General features: G+C 48.6%; 1 protein-coding gene across 3 annotated transcripts in view; it reads left to right on the forward strand.

Moving 5' to 3' along the window:
* The first annotated feature begins 778 nt into the window (after window positions 1–778).
* The window catches only part of ADAMTSL2 (ADAMTS like 2), an 84347-nt gene continuing 64181 nt past the window's right edge, over window positions 779–20944 (forward strand). The window contains exons 1-8 of one of the 3 annotated variants that reach the window (XM_060251422.1): window positions 779–879; window positions 5584–5689; window positions 14910–15052; window positions 16233–16308; window positions 17098–17200; window positions 19128–19273; window positions 19377–19500; window positions 20259–20339. In XM_060251422.1, coding sequence (XP_060107405.1) covers window positions 839–879; window positions 5584–5689; window positions 14910–15052; window positions 16233–16308; window positions 17098–17200; window positions 19128–19273; window positions 19377–19500; window positions 20259–20339 — 820 coding nt within the window. In that variant the 5' untranslated portion in view covers window positions 779–838. Of the gene's footprint in view, window positions 880–5583; window positions 5690–14909; window positions 15053–16232; window positions 16309–17097; window positions 17201–19127; window positions 19274–19376; window positions 19501–20258; window positions 20340–20944 lie in introns of those variants that run through there. The other 2 variants (XM_060251423.1, XM_060251424.1) reach the window with 2 other exon arrangements.

The raw sequence follows: 20944 nt of genomic DNA on the forward strand, positions 1-20944 counted from the left end.
TGTGAGCTTCAGATCTGCACACACACAAACTTTAGAGATGCGCTGCTTCTTAGTCTTCATTTTCTTGAACCAGCAAGTGTGCACTATTGCCCAGCTGATCCGATGGCAGCAATGGGATTTCAGAGCATGGTTCTTCTGCGGGAGTGGAATCTCTGAATCCCACTTCCCCAAGATTTTGTTTGATTAACCCAGGGAGTAAAGAGATTGACAATTACAGTGTTTATGGGAGATGCTTACTTGGAAGTAAACCCTGTAGATTTTTGCATTTGCTCAGCAACATGATACTTCCTGGACCAAACAGAGCTGCTTCAATTGCAGACGCATCTCCAGGCCGGTATTTCTTGCTTCATTCAGACCTGCATCATCCGCTTCCCCCCCACCCCCTCCAGTCCCTTTTTAAATTCTCATTTCTCATCCACCAAGCCTGGCTGCAGGAAACCAACTGGCTGTGGTTGGCGGAGCACTTCAAGTAGGGAAGAAAAAGAGTGAGTGAAATGCTAAGGGGGGTGGGGATGGGCGGGAGTGCCGGGGGTGGGGGTGGGGGAGACATCTCAGGGAGACGGGAGAGTTCCTCACCGTCTGTCTGACAGCTATAAAACTGACTCAAGTTGACTTGGGATAACAGCTAAGGAGCTCCTCCTTGTTGGAAGCCTGCATCCTTTGGCTGCCCTTTGAAGTTTGAGGAGAGAGAGAAAGAGGAGAGGGAGGGAGGGAGAAAGTGTGTCTGCAATTCCTGCACCTCCTCCTCCTCTCTCTGCCGCTCCTGCCACAACTTCGGCTCACTCTTTTCTCTACAGACAAGCCTGTTGCACCTGGTTCCTGGAGCATCTTTCGGCACATGAAAGCAGTCGTCTGGCTGGCAGCATACAATTCTCCAAGGTATGCTTTCCCCCTCCTTCCCCTCATGATCAATTTTACTTTACCCATGCAAACTTTTTAATGTGCTGCTGGTGATGGGTTTAATTTTAATAAGACTAGCTCCATTTGTTCCAAACTGGCCCTCTTCTAATCTTCTAAATTGCTTGAAGGAGAAATGCATTGTGACTTGGGTCAGAGGGAACAATTCTCAGAGGCTAGGTATTGTGTGAGGCAGGAGACAGTTATATAATGCCAGTGCAGCAATAACAGATGTGCAATAGTTAAAGTGTTTTCTCTCTTTTTGCTTTTCTAGCAAGCACATAGTTTTGCCATTATTTTTTACCTGCCCCAAGTAACCAGATTCAGGTGGGTATTTTGGACCTATATGTCTATGGATGGGGCTGTCTTTGCAAGAATGCACAGCAGGCATGCTTTTTGCTCTTTTCTGGACTGAATGGAGAATAATTATTTAATTTTACTGGCTTTGGACCAGAGGTGGCTTGAAGCTTTAATGAAAACCAACTGTTTCGGGCAAGTTCCAGCCACCTGTCTGCAGGATGCATGGCCAAGAACTCCAGGGGCTTTAAATTAATTGTTGTAGATTTTGAGCCACTCAGTTCAGCCTGCAGACAGTGTTTACACAGCAAGCTTGGATGGAAGGAAAGAGATGATAATGCCTTTTTGGAACACCATTAGACAAAACAGTCTCTACAGAGACGTTTCTTGGTCTAAGGGCATGATTGTCATCTATAGTGCAAAGAGTCCTCGGTTTGAATCCTGGTCAAACCTTTCTTTCCTAGCTTACTAGGATAGGGGAGGCTGCACTTTAAAGACAAAGGTGGCTTAGTGGTTTGGGCCTAGGATTCACTTTAGATTTGTGTCCAGGTGGTTGTGGGTTCCAATCCCAGAGTCCTCTTAAACCAAACCAAAGCAGGAGACTGTACCACTGAAAAGCCCTTGGAAGGGACCATTGTTCCACTGTAGAGTATACATCAGGGGAGGCCAAACTGTGGCTCGGGAGCCACATATGGCTCTTTCACACATATTGTGTGGCTCTTGGAGTCCCCACTGCCCCATTGCCCTGCTTGAGAAGGCATTTCTCTCTTTAAATCGCTTCTCCAAGCCAAGCCAGTCAGCAGCTTGAGAAATGCATTTAAAGTTGCTTTCTTTCCACCGCTCCTTCCCCCCCCCCCCCAATCTATTTGCCTTCTTTCCTTCCTGTCTTGTGGCACTCAAACATATGATGTTCTTGCCGTTCGATTCTCAAACATCTGACATTTATTCTGTGTGGCTCTTACGATAAGCAAGTTTGGCTACCCATGGTATACATGGTCCTGAGTTCAATCCTGAACATGTCTAGTTAAAAAGGTCTCACAAACTGACTGCTCCAGGATTGTCTGCTCTTATTGGCAGCAGCTCTCTGAGGTTTGGGGCTAAAAGGGGCTTTGCCATCCTGGTTTTCTTAAATCAATGCCATCCTGGTTTTCTTAACTCAATGAACTGGAGAGAACTGGGATTGAAATGGAAAGTCCCTGTGTGTGCAGCACCTATTGGCCATTGCTTGGAGAGCCAGAGACCCTGTTGAGCGCATTCTTGGTCTCTCAGTGTGCACAGACAGGAGACCTCTCTGTATGCCGGCTAGAAACTGCCAGTCCTCCTAGAGGCCTCCCAGAAGCATCTGCTGACCAGTGTTGCATTTCATATTACTTTGGCAAGCATAAATTCCCCAAGCCAGGGGCATGAAGGCACTGGACATTGGTGGGGATGGCTTGGCAGGTGGGGTGGTGTAGCTCCTTCCAGGCCTTCTAGCTCTTCCCTGCCAACTCCCCCCCCCCCCCCAGGTCAGTTCACCGCACCCTCGCTGGACGGCCTTCTGTTCCAGAAAAGAGGTGGCCATGGAGGGGCATTTGCAAGGGAGAAACGGCTTAATTAATTAACAATAAGTATATCCTGCCCCCTCAGAGATTTCTTCATGGTGGCTCACAATGTAAAAACCATGCAGCAATATCATTAAAAAAAAGGAATGGAACGATTAGCAGTATTAGAACATAAAAAGAAGCCATACAAACAAGCCAAGGATATAAAGACAGCATAAAACAATAACCGACAGATAGATAGATAGATAGATAGATAGATAGATAGATAGATAGATAGATAGATAGATAGATAGATAGATAGATAGATAGATAGATAAATTTATTGTCATTGTTCTCCACAAAAAGAGCAACGAAATGAGGTGCTCTTCCACAAACATACCAACACATCAAACACACATATTCATATTCATACCATTTAAATACATCTAAAACCATTTAAACCATTAAAACCATTTAAACCATTTAAATACATCTAAAACAGATAATCCTTCATAACCCTGCATTTAACCTAACCACAGCACTTGGATAGAAACTGTCCTTAAATCTGTTTGTCCTAGCCTTCAACACTCTATATCGTCTACCTGACGGTAAGATCTCAAATAGCAAATGGCCCAGATGTGAAGGGTCCCTTAGGATCATTTGTATCTTCCTTTTACATCCCATATTATACAGATCCACCAATGAGGGATATCTCTCACATCCCTCTCTCTCGCATCTCAATCCCACAGTTCCTCCAAGGTACCACATATTGTTCTCCACTCTTCCATGTTATGCTCCAAGCCCCAACCATGCTGTAAGGAAAGCAAGGCTGAGACAGAGAGCGCGATTGGCCAAAGGCCACCCAGGGAAGCTTCATGGCTGACCAGGGATCAGAACTCAGGTCCACACAGTCCTAGCCCAGTGCTCTGACGGGCTCCACCATCTAGTAGATTCTCTGTGCAAATTGCCCTTTGCACTGGCATTCTGAGTCAAAGACCGAGCTTGCATTGAAACCCGGAGCGCTGCTGAGAATTCTGGATTAGACCTTAAGTGGTGTCCTGTGTTCAGAAAGACATTTGTGTTAAGGTTGACGGGCACATTTAATTGGCTAATTAATTGGGTCTTTCTGTCATCGAGTGGTGGAGGGGGAAAGGGGAAAGTTCCCTAGAGACTTCGAGGGTGGGGAGAAGAATTAACCCAAAGTTGGGTCCTGAGAGGAGCAACTCTGACCTTTGAGGGAGAATCCTCAATCCACCCCCCCACACACACACTGAGCAGCCTTCCTGAGGTCTTTGTGGGAGAAGGCCCAGGGTCCCAGGATGCCCTGCCAGGGGGCACTTCCCCTTCATGTTGCTGTTCCAAGCCCAGAACCACCCTGGACACCTCTTGGGTGGCAACCATGGGGCAGAGAGTGGAGGAGGCATCCGTGGGGAGGGAGGAGGGAAGAAGGGCTCTCTGTCCCAAGCCAGTGTGGGACACTGGGGGGCCAGCTGGTGAGATGGGGTATGCTGGGGGGGGCTGACCAGAGGGGAAAGAGGGAAGGCAAGATGGAACACATCTTTGTGGGGAGGGGGATCTCTAATCCTGCATGGGTCGATGCTCTGCTCGGGGTGTACAAAGGAAGGCAGGGGTGGATAGAGCTCTCTAGGCATATGCATGATCTCCAGACTACAATTCGGCCCCCACACCGGCTGCAGACCAGACCAACCACTCCCAGCCCCCTAGCAACCCTGAGGCTCAGCTTGAAGGCAGAAGCCCTCTGGGTGCTCAGGTGTGTCCCAACCCACCTCTCCCAAGTTCAGCTGCTTTCTGCTCTGGCTCAGTTCTCCCAGGAGCCAGGAGACCTTATTGCCTCAGATGCAGGCTGGGGGGAAAGGGGGCAGGAATTCCCATGAAGTATTACTATAAGAATATGTTTCCAGCCTGCCCACTCCGGATGTGTGTGTGAGCCAGGGATGAGCTGAAATTCTCTCTCTGGGCAGCCAAAAGCAGAGGCAGGGGAGGGGGGAGCTTCAGTCTGAGATGGGATCCTTCTGCAGACTGGACATGCTCTGGGTGCTTTGCAAAATGGGGGGGGGGGGCAACAAAGGTGCAGTCACCCCAGTTTATGGCTAGCAGCTCATCTGGAATGTAAGGCAGGCTAGCTGGGTGTCGGGGGGAGGGGGGATGAGAGGGAGGGACAAGGGGCCCTGGAACACATTCAGCTGCCAGACACTGATTCAGACAATTGGTCTTGTCTCCTCAGCCTGGCAGTGGGGCTCCAGGGTCTCGGGCTGAGGTCTTTCCCTGCACCCCATTTGCTCCTTTTAACTGGAGATGTTGGGACTGAACCAGGGACCTTCTGCCTGTCAAGCAGATGCTCTGCCACTGAGCCACAGCTTCTCCTCAGTGGGCTTTGTGAAGTCCAAGCCAGATGCGAAAGAAGCTGGGCTTTAAGCTTTCCTCACTGAAAACACTTCCTGATGGCAGATCAGGCTCACCTCTGGGCATCCATCAAATGTGATTCCGACATAAACCACAGGTAGACTGCACCCCTGGCCTGCTCTTACTCCCAGGTAAGCATGTGCCCTGTGTCTCCTTGCTTGGGAGTAAGAGCCACTGCAGTCGTGCAGAGCAGCCTTCCAGGACAGGAGAGCACAGCAGCTCCCAGAAGGATCCTGATTCCCACTAGCTACCCCCTCCCCCCACCCCACTACTTTCCCTGCACCTGCTTCCCGCAGGGCTGGCTCCCTGAGCAATCTCAGAACTCTCCCCCACCTTTAAAGTATCTCAGCAAGTTTCTGGAGAGCCCTGAGCTGACCCTGTGGAGAGTTTGCAAGTAATGCGGAGGGGGGAAAGGAGGTTCATGTTTTGCCTCTTGCTGTGACAGGATGAAGACTCTGGAGCGGAGCTGGCGCAGCCTGTTCGGCCACCTGGAAGGGACTCTCGCCATTATGATGATCGTCCTGGGGAATCTGGCCTTCGTGATCTCCCAGGTGAACTCTGTTGCCCTCTGTTGTTTGCAGGCTAAGCCCATGCCTACGAGGAGGATCTTTGAACAGACCTGATGGGTTTCTTTTCTGGGAGGCTCTGAAAAACCAAATACTGAAATCATTTGGTTTGAGGTCAGGCCAAACTTACAGCTTGTCACAAATTACTGACGGCATTAAAAAATCCCTTGTCTAACATCCCATTGAGAAAAGTTATTCTGTCCATTGTTTGCACTCTCAGCTGCCCTTCTTTGTTATGACGGAGCAGAGTCCAAGAATGGAGTGGGTTTCTTGGACCCATCCCCTTGAGCTGTTGAGCGCTTGGAAAAGGCAGGCTTCAAGAACCACTGCAGCCTGTATTGCCCTGCTGCTCTCACCTTCTCAAGAGTGGCAGGGTGGGGTGGGCACTCTGGCATGTGTACAGCAGGACCAGCCTGCCTCCATGGCCAGGTGGCACCTAGGCAGGTGCCTACCTGGCCTACTTGGACGAGCTGGCCCTTAATGAGAGAGCCTTCTCATTGCTTGTCACTGGGTTTGAGTGATTGGCTAAGTAGTGCTGTGATAGGATCTCTTAAGGGCTTTTTTTTGAGCAGGAACACAGCTCTGGCTGGCTTGGCATCAGGGGGTGTGGCCTAATATACTGAGTGCTGCTGGGCTTTTTCTTAAAAAAAAAAAGCCCTGGGATCTCTGGTTAGCTGGGATCACTCATGTGACTGAGTTGGGATTTAGAAAGGCGTAACCTGTTTAAGGTTTTGCTCACAGTGTCGGGTTCTCCAAAGTGGTGCCCACGGGCACCCTGGCACCTGCTCATACAGCCCTTGGTATCCACTGGGCTTTTGAGAAAGTGTGCAGGGCCACTGTAAGGCACAGTTTTGTTACTGGCTTCCCACATTCAAATGAAAAGGTTTTCCACTAGAGCTTGAGGAGGCCTGGGAGACATCTGGGCTTTCTATAGTCAGTGGGTGGTTCCATTCCCCCTTCAGGATCTCCTTCTTCCCAAGAAGTGTGAGGAGGAAGATTTTCCATTCTGCTCAGCCTCCTGAGGCAGCCATTTTGGATTTGACTCAACTCTTAGCGGCAGCCATTTTGGAGTGGCACTCACCACTTCTCACAAAATTCCCAAAGTGCCTGCAGGCTCAAAAAATTGGGATACTCGGACATAGTGTGTTCCAGAAAAAATTCATAATATGGTATCTTTGATCTTAAAATCAAAACCTGAGAACATGAAACACAGCCTTAGTTTAAACTGGCACGCTGCAGGGGCAATCGCTAGAATTCAAAGGTCAGAGTACAGAAACACAGCTAGATAATTAAGGGACTTGGAATAAATTATCCCCTCCCCCATCCAGAAAACATAATAGACAGCTGTGCAATGTTGACTTTTGAGTGGCAGTCTGTCTGGTGAGAAAGGCGACCATTGGCTCTGAGTACGAGTGGGAACCAGGAGCCCAGGCTTCCACCTCAGCCACGGATTCAGGAAGGAGCCAAGATGCTCCGTGGGCCCCAGTCGTCCTATCTGCCTCAGGGGTTTGATAACACTTTATATTGTGGAGAGAACACATGGCAGACACCTGAGGGGTAACCGTGCTAACTTGTTGCAGAGAACACCCCAAAGCCACCAGACCGGTTGTGACCGAAGCTGTTCTGGGCTACTGTGGAGCCCTCTCAAACGCTCAGTATGACATTAGTGACACAACTGTGAAAATAGTGCTGGCTCCGGCATTTAGGGGCCAACCATGAGGAAACCATGAAGGGCCTTTGGCTTCTTTTTAAAATTCTGAACACTGCGCTTCTCGTCAGCTTTTGTCTGCCTCATCTTTTGTTCTTTTATAGCAGTCTTATGCTGTTTATCACATGCACTGGGGGAAAAGCAAGTCACAGAGAGCAGAGAAATAATAAAGAGAGGAGGAAAGTCAGATTTGAAAGAGAGAAGGAAAACCAGATTTGGTCTCAAGTCTGGGATGGCTAGAGCAGCTGCCTAAAGAGGCTTCAGAAACCTCACCCTTTAAGATGCCATCCCCATTTCCAGGTCTGATGTAAACGTGCTGAAAGGGCTGTCCTAGAGAGGAGGGTGTGGAATTGTTTTCTGTGGCCCCGGAAGGTAGGACCAGAATCAATGGGTTGAAATTAAATCAGAAGAGTTTCCAGCTCAACATGAGGAAGAACCTCCTGACCGTTAGAGCGGTTCCTCAGTGGAACAGGCTTCCTTGGGAGGTGGTGGGATCTTCTTCCGTGGAGGTTTTTAAACAGAGGCTGGATGGCCATCTGAAAGCAATGAGGATCCTGTGAATTTAGGGGGAGGTATTTGTGAATCTCCTGCATTGTGCAGGGGGTTGGACTAGATGACCCTGGAGGTCCCTTCCAACTCTATGATTCTATACTTGGACCTGGGGGATCTGGGTTCAGATGAAGCTCCACTTGGTGACCTTTGGACAAGCACACAATCTCAGCTTGCAGGGCTGTTGTGAAAAGAGAAACCTCTCAGAGCTCTTTGGGGATGGGCAGGTGGGAAAATGTAGAAACTGATCCTGTCATGAAAGATTTCAGGTTTTCACGGCTGGTAACATCATTAGGGTTTGTAGAATCTTTCGGGATCAAGTGCCGTGTTCTACTGGAGAAAGTTCTACTGGAGAAAGTGGCAGCCCTGGCCCCACTCAATGCACAGCAGCCAAGAAGGTCTGAGCGCCTGCTCCGGCTGCAACGCCACTGAGGATGTTCTCCGCAGCTGAGAACGAAACGTCTGGAAGGAAAACTTTCTCCAGTAGAACACGGCACTTGGTCCCGAAAGATTCTACAAACCCTAATGATCCTGTCATGATTATGTGTCAAGTGGTTCTTCCTCACTGGCTTGTCAGTCCCTGCACAATGCAGGGAATTTACAAATACCTCCCCTGCACACACCAAGTGACCCCTTTCTATGCCTAGAGAATGGCAAAAAAAGACAGAAAGAACCCTTCAGGATCCCTGGCCAAAGTGGCCTGGAGAAGAAGAGTTGCCTGACCCCAAAGTGGCGATCAGCATTTCCCTGGGCATGAAATAAGCCCTGATGCAGCCCTTCCTGCCCTCCTTCTCACAATGTGCCCAAGTGCACTGAATCAGCATTGCTGTCAGATGTCTGTTTCAAAACCGCTAAGGAAGGAGAGCCCACCCCCTCCCACAGAAGCCTGTTCCACTGAGGAACCGCTTTAACGGTCAGGAGGTTCTTCCTAACACTTAGTCAAAAACTCTTTTGATTTAATTTCGCCCAGTAGGTTTTGGCCCAACCTTCTGAGGCAACAGAAAATAACTCTGCCCCATTCTCTCCATCAGTGGCTCTGAACCTTTTTGGCACCAGGGACTGGTTTTGTGGAAGACTGTTTTTCCATGGACTGGTGGGGGTGGTGCTGGGGTTTTTGCCACCCCAGGCTGCGCAACCCCCGCTCACACCCCATCCTGCCCCCCCTTGGGGGTTTTTAAGTGAGGGGTAGGTGAAGGTCACTGCCATGCTGTCCCTTCCGCCCACCTGGGACCCAGGCAGATGAAAGATGTGGTGCTTCAGAGCGAGGCCACACTGCCTCTTTCTTCCGTCTAGGTCCTTGGCAGGCGGAAGGGACGGTGCAGCGCCTCTGCCTCCCTCCATGGCCTGGTTGCTAACAGGCCACGAACCAGTACCAGTCCACGGCCCAGAGGTTGGAGACCACTGCTCTAGATGATAGCCCTTCAAGTCCTGGAAGATGGTGATCCTATCACCCCTCAGCCGCCTCCTCTCCAGGCTCAACATCCCCAGCTCCTTCAACCTTTCCTCATAGGACTTGGTCTCCAGACCCCTCACCATCTTCATCGCTCTCCTCTGGACCCATTCCAGCTTGTCTATATCCTTCTTAAAATGTGGTGCCCAAAACTGAACACAGTACTCCAGGTGAGGTCTTACCAGAGCAGAGTAAAGCGATACCATCACATCACGTGATCTGGACACTAGACTTCTGTGGATACAGCCCAAAATTGCATTTGCCTTTTTGAGTTTCCACATCACACTGCTCACTCTTGTGCTGCTCTTGACCTTTAAGGCCCTGCACACCCAGCCACTGTGGTCATCTCCGAAGGCCCTGCTTTGGGTGTCTCAGCCTTGCAGGATTAAGCAGGTGGCAATCTGGGAGGGGGCCTTCTCAGTCATAGCACCACAACTCTTGGGCTCTCTCCAGAAAAAGGTCTGCCTGTCCCTTTCTGTTGCCGTCCTTGGCAGAGGGTGAAGACTTTTTTGTTTCTTCTGGCATTCCCTCAGTGACCCCTCCTCCCTGACTCATGTTTTAATTGTTGCTTTTATTTTTGTGCATGTGTTTTAGCTCTGGTTTCAATTGTTTTAATGACGTGTTTCTGTTGGTTTTAATGGTTTTTCAGATTCAATTTTATTATGTATGTTTTTAATTTTTTTGATTAATTTGTTTGTTAGCTGCCTTGTTGGCTCTTGTGAGGGCAGAAAGTAAAAAGTCCTGGAAGGCTGCTGGGCCTGCTCCTTGGCAACCAGCAGCAAGAATGGAAGGGAGAGAGCAGGGTGGGTCGCTACAGCTTGTGCTGGTTCTCTTCCGGGATGGATGTGGTCTCTCTTCTTACCAGACCATTTCTACATGATAGAAAACAAGGAATTATTTAAACAACACTTCCCCCTCCCCACAGAGGAAAGTCATTATCACTTTCCCAGCTGGCCCATGACAAGGAATGCTGGGGGTATCACTTCCTTTTACTTTGTAATCCACTTCCTGAACTGCTTTTGGCGCACCTCTGCCTTAGAGAGTTTGCTGCCTGCAGCATTTCCAAATTCTGCAATTCTCGTCCTGCTGCCTTACGCAGCCTAACTGCCCTCCTTTATACCCTGTGATCTACCTTCAGGCTCAGTGAGAAAGGAAAGGAAAGGTCCCCTGTGCAAGCACCAGTCGTTTCCGACTCTGGGGTGACGTTGCTCTCACAATGTTTTCCTGGCAGACTTTTTACGGGGTGGTTTGCCATGGCCTTCCCCAGTCATCTACACTTTCCCCCCAGCAAGCTGGGGACTCATTTGACCGACTTCGAAAGGATGGAAGGCTGAGTCAACCTTGGGCTGGCTACCTGAACCAGCTTTCGCTGGGATCGAACTCAGGTCGTGAGCAGAGAGTTCAGACCACAGTACTGCAGTACTGCTGCTTTACTACTCTGCGCCACGGGGCTGCTTCAGTGAGAAAGGCAGACTGCAAATAAATAAATACTCGCAGAAGTAGTTTGTCCGATTTGAACTACTTTCCTCCAAGTGCTTGTCAGCACCACTCAGCTGCATAACGAGTGCTTGTGGCTTAGCTCCTGCTCATGGCTTCTGCTCGTGGGGTAGCAGTTGGAGTGTTGTGCCAGGATGTAGGCATGAATCCCCCCCACAGCCCTGGAAGCTCACTGGGGGACCTTGGGCCAGTCACATAGGCTCAACAAAAATGGAGGAGAGGGAAATGTTGTAAATCACTTTGGGTCCCCACCGAGGAGAATAGTGGACTTTAAATGAAGTGATTAAATTATAGGCCGGGCTGCCCAGGAGGTTGGCTTTTGGAGGGCCTTGGGCCTGGTGAATGAAGGCCGTGGGAATTCTCTTTCCCCAGAAGTGTCTCAGGCACCCCTCAGGGATCCAAATGCCACAGTCAAAAGGAATGATTCTCTTGCATCTTTTGGGGCTCTGCAGCCTTTCACAGCCTCGGCTCCTGCTCCTTTAGCAGTTGTATAGACAAGGAGTTTTGATGTCTGTAGATTGCCACGTGATATTCTCCTGAGTGCTAAGCTAGGCTACGGGTCCCGAACCTTTTTTGAGTCTCTAGGCACCTTTGGAATTCTAGATAAAAAAGGTAAAGGTAGTCCCCTGTGCATGCACCAGTCGTTTCCGACTCTGGGGTGACGTTGCTCTCACAACATTTTCACGGCAGACTTTTTAATGGGGTGGTTTGCCATTGCCTTCCCCAGTCATCTACACTTTCCCCCCAGCTAGCTGGGTCTCATTTTACCGACCTCAGAAGGATGGAAGGCTGAGTCAACCTTGAGCCGGCTACCTGAACCCAGCTTCCACTGGGATCGAACTCAGGTTGTGAGCAGAGTTTAGGACTGCGTTGGAATTCTAACACAGCCACAAAATAGCTGCTGCAGTTGGTGGAGCCAGTCACAAAATGGATGGTGCTGCTCGCTTTCAGTCATCCAGCAGTCCTGTGGTGGCAGCTGTTGCCAAAGCCGATGTTTTGTTTTGTTTTTAAAACATCTGTACAGCCAGTAAGAAGCCTCGCTGAGCAAAAGGCCCACCGGCTGTGCCCACTCTCTAAAAACACTTGGCGGGTGTTGGCAGAAGTGTCAGCAGGAGCCCTGGTGCCCACAAGTGCCATCCTGGGGGTCCCTGAGGAATACTCTCCTTTCCTTTGGTGGATCTTGTAGGCGGAGGATGTCTGAACCCCTGCGGCTGGACCATCTTCATGGGCAGGTTGTACAAAGCCAGGCTTAAACCAGGCCCTGTGCAATAAGCCGCAGGCTTCTCCCCATTGTGAGAGTAAAATCTCCAGATCCAGCCCCAGTGCTGAAAGGACAGCTCCAAGCCGACCTGCCATTAAGCTCCCTGGTGGTGGTGGGCTCTCCAGAGGGGGGGGGGGTTGCCATCCCTCCAGGAGGAAGGAAAGACCCCTCCACTTCATCATGGACACACAAGGCCCTCCATTTGCCTGCCCTAAAAACCCAAACGGTTGCAGCCTGGATATGCGTAATCTCTCCTCCCATTTTTTCATCTGAGCTTAAGGCTGATTCACAAACTGGAGAGACGAGGAGAAGAAAAGTTTTTTAATTTTAGAAAATGTATGGCTAAGAATGGGCAAGGTAGAGTTTTAGACAATTAGGCATGAGAGGGAGGCTTTGCTAACTGGTCTGGAATCCCAGTTCTTTGGGAGATTGGTGGGACTCTGAATCTTTTAAATAAACAAGCTGGTAAAGTGCTGAGCAATGACCTTTCTCAAGACATTAGAACCTGGGGCACCCAAATGCAGTTAATTCATTGGCAGTAGATTCAAGGCAGAGAAAAGGAAAACATCATGTAATGTATAATACTGCCACAGGAAGTTGTGGTAGCCGTTGGCTTGGGGTTTTTCCTATTTATTTTATTTTTATATACTTTATTTGTAGTCTGCTTTTCTCACTGAGAGTCAAGGCAGATTACAGGATATAAGGCACTGCAGTCAGACAGCATAAGACAGAGGAATAGGATAAGGATTGAAGAGTTAGAGAACCTGGCCAACAATGAATGAGGGCAGAGGTATGCTACAAACAATCCTGAAAGTGGATTCCAAGGCAAAAGACAAGTCAAGAAAGGCAGATGCCCTTTTAAAAGTCAAGAAGACTGGAGACAATGAATTTATACCCCACCCTTTTCTCTGAATCTCATAGCCTCAGAGAGTCTCACAATCTCCTTTCCCTTCCTCCCCCACAACAGACACCCTGTGAGCTGGGTGGGGCTGAGAGAGCTCTCACAGAAGCTGCCCTTTGAAGGACAGCTTTGCGAGAGCTATGGCTGACCCGAGACCATTCCAGCAGCTATAAGTGGAGGAGTTCTCCCAGATAAGAGTCTGTGCATTTAACCACTACACCGTACTGGCTCTCCTTTGAAGGAGGTGGGCTCTCCTGTGGCGGTTTTTAAACACAGGCTAATTACCATCTGACAGCAATGCTGATTCTGTAAATTAGGCAGTTCGTGAGAAGGAGGGGCTGCATCAGTGCTTGGTTCTTGTGGCCCCTTCTTACACACCCAGGGAAATGCTGGTTGACACTTTGGGGTCGGGCAGCAGTTTTTCTCTAGGCCAGACTGGCTCATACTCAGCTTTAGCTTTCCTAACTTTCTCTCTACAAGCACTGGTGATTTGTTTATGTTCATCCTTATTTATAAGGACCTTCTTCCATTTCTTAAATGAGTGTTTTTTATTCCTTAAGTTGAGAAAGCTGTTTATGCAGCCACCTTGGCTTCTTTAGACTCCTCCCCATTTTCCTTCTCATAGGAATCATTTGTGATTTTGCCTTCAACACTTCACTTTTAAGAAACTCCCACCCCCCCTTGAACTTTCTTCTCCGTGTTTCTGGCCATGGGAAGCATTAAGTTTGTTGAAGTTTGCTTTCCTGAAGTCCAACCTATTCATCTGAATATGTACAGCTTTTCACTTCCCTAAGACCAGGGCTTTTTATGTAGCAGGAACTCCTTTGCATATTAGGCCACACCCCCGATGTAGCCAGTCCTCCAAGGGCTTACAGGGCTCTTAGTACAGGGCCTACTGGAAGTTCCAGGAGGATTGGCTACATCAGGGGTGTGTGGCCTAATATTCAAAAGAGTTCCTGCTACACAAAAAGCCCTGCCTAAGACTGTAAATTCCAAAATTACATGATTGCTACTACCCAGGGTGCCCACTACTTCCACCTCATTAACCAGTTCTTCCCTGTTGGTGAGAATCAAGTCCAAGATAGCAGATCCCCTTGTTTCCTTCTGCACCTTCTGGAAGCTGTCAGCAAGACAAGTCAGTATTTTTTTTTTGACCTTTCATTATTTTATTTTATTTTTGCAGAATTGGACTTCCAACAGATATCTGGGTAATTGAAATCTCCCATGACTTCTGTGCCCCATCTGTTCTAGGAGTATCTCATCCAAGTCCTCTGCCTGACTTGGAAGTCTATAGCAGACCCCCACCATAATATCACTATTGTTTCTTACTCCTTTTAGTTTTACCCAGAGACTCTCAACTGAACTTCCATGCTCAGATTCATGTATTTCCTCACAAGTAGCAATTTCCTTTACATGTAATGTGCCTCCTCCGCCCTTCCTTATTTGTCTGTCTCTTTTAAATAAGTTGTATCCCTCAATTCTAATACTCCAATTGTGAGTGTTATCTTACCTAGTTTCAGTAATGCCTGTTAGGTCATAGTCCTGTATTAGGACTTCCAGTTCCTCCTGTTTGTTTCCCATACTCTGCACAAGGGTAAATTCAAGGAAAGTCTGTTGCAAGGATAAATTAGAGAAAGCAAAACTATGTGAGCTGCCTTGGGTCCCCACTGAGAAGAAAGGCAGGGTGTAAGAGAAGTATATCAATAAATCCTTGTCTTGAACTGGAACCAAAGCAGCCTATTTTAGTCCCCGATGAAGCCCTGTGTGGATCTTCTGGTGTCTGCTATAATAGCCACTCAATCCTGCCTCTTTCTTTCTCCTTGGGATTCCCTTGACTAGGAGAATATACAGACTTCCAACAGCCTAGAAGAAGGTGTTGACGTCACTGCCTATTGGTGGGGTGAGTGGACCAAATGGACGGCCTGCACCCGGACGTGTGGGGGAGGAGTCAAGTCCCAAGAGAGGCACTGCCTACGCCAGAGGTAACCTCACTGGAACCATGGAGAATTGCTGGGAGAATGCACAGCATTATGGCTGCCAGCTCTGGGTTGGGAAATACCTGGGGGCTGGGGGGTGGGGTGGAGCTTGGGGAGGGGAAGAACCTCAGCAGAACCATAGAGCCCACCTTGCTAAGTCACCATTTTCTTCAGGAGAACTGATATCAACTGATGGCCACCCTGCACTTTCTGGCTTTGCCTTCATCTCCTCTGTGGGTGATACCTCAACATCTGGGAGCCAACTGGATTGGCATCTTTGTGGCATATTTTGTCTCCTCTCCAGTTGTGACATTCAGCAGCACACAATATTTGAAATGGTGTCATCCTCAGAAAGTGAGCTTTCCTATTCCCACCGGTGGTTTCCATGATGGGGAATACGTGTGTCAGATGTGTGTGCTTTTGATTGATGATGACGCTGGTACTTAGCAGGGAGCTCTCCAGGTGTTTGAGACCTACAGAATCTGTTGCTGCTTGGAACAGACACCACTGGACTAGAGGGACCCATGGCCTGATCCTTGGTCTGTTTACTGCCTCTTCTATTGTCTATTCTATTGGGCATGGTGCTAGCCAATACTTTTGCTGGGAGGCCCACGTACAACCCCATAAGCTCAGCCAGTCATCGTCTTCTTCCTCCTCCTCCTCCCCAGGCCTATATCCCTGTGGAGGGGAAGAGGCAGTAGACTGAGCATGGAGGCCAGCAGCATGTATGCCCAAGACTCAGCAAGGGAAGGATTGGGAGTAAAAAAGGCCTTGTATGTTAAACCCTTCCCCCATGGGCACTTGGGGGCAGACTGTAGATTGGTCTTTTTGTTTGCAAAGTCTGCCAAGTCACAGCCAACTTATGGCAATCCCGCCCCCCGGGGTCAAGGCGAGAGATGTTTGGAGGTGGTTTGCCGTTGCCTGCCTCTGCATGACCACCCTGGGCTTCCTTGGTCGTCTCCCATCCAAGGACTAACCAGGGCCGACCCTGCTTAGCTTCTCAGATCTGACCAGATCAGTCTAGATTGGGCCATCCTGGTCAGGGCAATGTATTCATTAACATTTTAAATGGAATTTCTGACACACAATTATTATTCAACAGAAACCATGGTGGGGAAATGAATGTTGGTGCAGTTGTGCTCCCCCCCCCTTCTGAAATGATCTTTCCCTTCCTTTCTCTGTCCAGGAGGAAGGCAGTGACAGGGCTTGCGAACAAAACATGCACTGGAACGTCCAAAAGATACCAGCTGTGCAAAGTACAAGTAAGAGTATTTTTGTTGTTGTTTTTATTGAGGCTAAAACAAGGCAGGGGTTGCTTAGCAGGCAGAAGATTTGGAGGGTGAGGGGACAGAGTCCTTCCTTAGGGGAAATATGGAGAAGAGGTGGGGAAGCTTTGGACATGAAGATGAATGAAGCAGAAAGTGGGGCAGAAAAGCGATGGCTGGAGACATCTTGTCATTAGGGGAAATATTTCAAATACCGAGGAAGAGCTGTGCTAGTGGGAGGAAGTGGCATTAGAGGGAATCCAACGGTTTACAACTGGGGCATGTGTGTCAAAGTTGAACAACATTGTTTCATATTGGTTGAAACAAATACCCAATAAAAAGCAATGGAAAAGAATGGCTAGGATCCAGAGAGGCCCACCCAAAGCACTTTGGATACCATCGGGAGAGCAGTGTGTGTGTGTGGGGAGGGGATTGTTTTTCCCTTCCGCAGGGCTTCCTTCGTGCTCCTCCTGGCATGCCCTTCTAGAAGGTGGCCTAACTTTGAGGGGTGGGAGGGACACATGCAGCAGCCTATGCTGGGCTCTTTGGATCCTGAACACAAGCTGCATGCTGGCGCACAACAGAATGCTGGGGTCCATGTGGGGGGCCTGATTGCACTCTGGGCTCAGTCACTGTCTCTGGATCTCTGTTCTCCATTATCTGGAGTTTTGCTAGGAAGGCTCTGGGAGGAAGGCTAACAGCAGAGACGGAACTGGGCGGCCGGAATGCATTGGGAATTCCTCCTACCTTCTTTCATTCAGCTGTTGGTGTCTTCTTCGTTTCCAGCAGTGCCCTCCAAACGGAAGGAGCTTCAGAGAAGAGCAGTGCTCATCGTTCAACTCACATGTGTATAACGGACGGACGTATCAATGGAAACCTTTATATCCTGGTAAACAAGAAGGCCTTTTTTGTGTGGTTTTGACAACACAAAGCCAATTTTTTTTAAAAGAGTTTGAAATGAATAGGCCTCTGTGTTGCTTCTTCTTATGAAATCTGATCTGATTCAGCAAGGATGCCACCCATCTACTTTCTCTAACACAGAAGAGTGTTTAGCAAGATACAGCAGCTTTTTGGGGGGGAGGGGAGAATGTTATTTTTAAATAGGGCTGTGGTGTGTCAGTTTGCATGTTGAAATTAGCAATTTTGGCAGAAGATCTTTCCCCCAAAAGGCTTGTATGATTATTCATCTTTTTCTTTCAGTTCTTCACATACATGCAGGGGTGTGATCATACGTAGTTAGTGACTGGGGTCACAATGTGTAGGGGAAGTGCTGTTGCCAAATTGTGACATTTGCCTATGCAAAATGCCTACCTTCAGTCTGTGGCAAGGACTATAATCCCGAGAATTCTCTTCCGGTTGAGGTCCTGAAGAGCCCCTCCCCATACCTGCACTGTCAGGCAAAGTGTCCCTGGAGGCTTCTGGGAGCTCCGCTGGCTGGGCTGTCTCCTGCCTCGTTTCCTCTCCCTTCCAATGTCAGCCTCTGGCAAGAGCAGCATCCCAGGGATCAGGACAGGGCCTGGGAAATGTCATCCTCAGGCAGGTCTCCACCCTCGTTTTTGGGAGCTGGTTGCCGACTGGTCCTCATCAGTAAATTTAAACAATGGGGCATAGAGCTGGACTTGGGGTTTATGAGAGGACATTAGGATCCCAAGGGTGAGGCTGAGAGATTTTTGGGTCCTGTTGTGCTCCTGCAATGGGAGCAAAATTAGGTTTCTGAATTTGGACTTGGGTTCTGACTTTTCTGGGAAATTCCCAAATAAAGCTGTGTGGGTGGAATTTGCCCATCTCTAGTAGGGACAAGGTTTACTCCCCATCCCAATGAGGCCCTCAGGTGGAGTTTCTCATCTAAGTCCATAACAGTCAAAGGTAAGCCCACGTGGACCAGTCTGCAAACCCATCAAGCCCATTCTTTTTCCCAGAGGAGGCAAGTGAATGTGTCCAGGCCTTACTGTCAAACAGGCAACTGCAGAGATGGACTGGGTCTAAGAATATTGGTTGCCAGGAGACATACAGTGCAATCCTAAGGAGAGTTACTCCACTCTAAGTCCATAACTATAAGGCTGTCATTTAATTTGAAATAAATATTTTTTTTCAAAAAACACATGTGAAAAAAGGTACAATTAAAACTTTTGCAAAATAAATGTATATATTTTTAGTAATTACAGTGTACATATTACTGGCAGTATGCTGTAGATACTAAATGTAAATACAGATTGCATTTTCTCCAGAGAAACTGATCTCTGCCAGCTGGAGATCAGCTGTAAAAGCTGGAGATCCCCAGGCCCCACTTGAAGGCTGGCAACCCAAAATACAATGTAAATTTTAGTTGCATTACAGTAATAATATTGGGACTTCTATTATATTTCCAAGCTACTAAAAGGCCAACATTTTTAACATATTGTCTAATGTTTAAGGGGGGGCACTTCATCAGGGGCCTACAGGGCCCACTTGCCATCAGGCAAGCTAACACTGGCTGGGCAACATTCTCCCCACCCCTGATATTCACAAGTCCACTGCCTGGAAACCTAAAAGTTCTTTTAGGCTACCTGGATTTGACAGGTCTGTTATCAGAGAATGGGAGATACTTGCTTTGGTGGGAGAAAAGGGAAGCTCTGCATTCAGGGACACCTTTGATGGTGAGACTGAAACCTGACCTCCCTGCCCCCAGGAATCCTGCAGGGGCCTTTGCAGTGTAAAAGCCCCTTTTCTGCACACATCCCACTTACCACAACGGTGGGCCTTTCTCCAGTGATGTCTGATCAGTGACTCCTTGCGTGTGATGAGCTGCACAACATTGTCTGTCCTTCTCTCATCAGATGACTATGTTCACATCTCCAGCAAGCCCTGCGACCTCCACTGCACAACCGTCGATGGCCAAAGGCAACTAATGGTCCTAGCCCGGGATGGGACGTCCTGTAAATACTCCGATTTCCGAGGGGTTTGCGTGTCTGGAAAATGTGAGGTTGTTAAACATTATAGCAACCTTATTGACAGTCGAATTTTTGAAATTGTGGCGGCTGTCCCTTTTGCCTGGCCCTCAATACTCTATTTACACTGTTTTATAGCCCATTGGGTGTGATGGAATTCTGTTCTCTACCCACACGCTGGATAAATGTGGTGTCTGCCAAGGGAATGGGAGCAGCTGTACCCATGTGACCGGGAGTTACAGAAAGGGGAATTCACACCTTGGTAAGACTTCAGATGACCCCTTTCTGTCCATGTTCAGGGAATGGCTGCTGGAAGATATGTTCATGGGCAAAAGCTGTTGTTGAAGCTGAATATGTACCTGTCATCCCTTCTGATTTCCAGCTTTGTGAATGTCAGATGTAACTAGACATGGCACCCAGGTAGAAGGCAACACATAAAACCCTGATACTCTGGGCTTCTGGTGTGCATGTGCCCCCTGGGGAACAAGGTCATAGGGTTGCCAACCTCCATGTGGGGCCTGGAGGTTTCCCCAAATTACAGTTGATCTCTAGACTACAGAGATCAGTTCCCCTGGAGAAAATGGCTGCTTTGGAGAGTGGGCAATATGGTATTGTACACTTCTGAGGTCCCTCCCCTCCTTAAGCCCCACCCTCCCCAGGCTCCACCCCCAACATCTCCAGGAACTTCCCAACCCAGAGCTGGCAATCCTGCTGTATATTATCTGGATGTAGTTTCCTGGTGCTACTTAAGCTAGAAACGTGGCATTAACTCTGCATTTGAATGGAAACAAATTTGCCTTCCCATCCCCCTCCCTGACCATGAGAAGATTAATCAATGCAAAATTTCTGAATTGGTTTCCACCTCTTCCGGAAACACGTCTGCCCTGTGGGGTGACCCCCATACTTACTGAATTGTTTCTGGCCAAAACTTCAGGCACCAGAGTGGCTTTTGGCCCAGGGATGCTGGGATTGGGCTGCTGTTGCCGCTTCCCTTTCATTCACAAATGCAGTTTTTTGCAGGCTACTCTCTGGTGACTCACATTCCTGCTGGAGCAAGAGACATCCAAATAGTGGAACGGAAAAAATCAGCAGACGTTTTGGGTGTGTATTATGCCTGTGGGGACCAATGGGAATGCACCTCAAAAATCTGCTTGCTGTATAACATATTCATTCCCATCTGAGATGTGAAATTCAGTCTTGCCACTGCTTCTTTGGCTTCCTAATTCCCTTGGCTACCTGGCCCAAACTCCCCCAGCATCCAGAAGGATGTGCAGCCCCTTCTCTGTCAAAAGCACAAGGCCCTCTGAGCCCTGTGCCCTGCGTGAGGCTTCCCTCTCCCCGCCCCGTCTTCTGCCTCATTAGCCTATCCTTCCTTCCTTCCTTAATTAATTCAAATCAAGTAAATGAATCTATCAATCCACAAAGAGGGAGGACTCAGAGAGTAAAAGTAAGGTCAGGGCTCTTTTTCTGGAAAACGAGGTGCTGGAACTCTCAAGAGGAAACACACAAAGATTCCAGGTTCCCAGGTTCAATCCCCGGCATCTCCAAAAAAGGGTCCAGGCAAATAGGTGTGAAAAAGCCTCAGCTTGAGACCCTGGAGAGCCGCTGCCAGTCTGAGAAGACAATACTGACTTTGATGGACCAAAGGTCTGATTCAGTAGAAGGCAGCTTCATATGTTCATGCCCCTCATGAACGTTTAACATTT

Source organism: Heteronotia binoei, chromosome 12, assembly GCF_032191835.1.
Source record: "Heteronotia binoei isolate CCM8104 ecotype False Entrance Well chromosome 12, APGP_CSIRO_Hbin_v1, whole genome shotgun sequence".
In the NCBI taxonomy this organism is placed as follows: domain Eukaryota; kingdom Metazoa; phylum Chordata; class Lepidosauria; order Squamata; family Gekkonidae; genus Heteronotia; species Heteronotia binoei.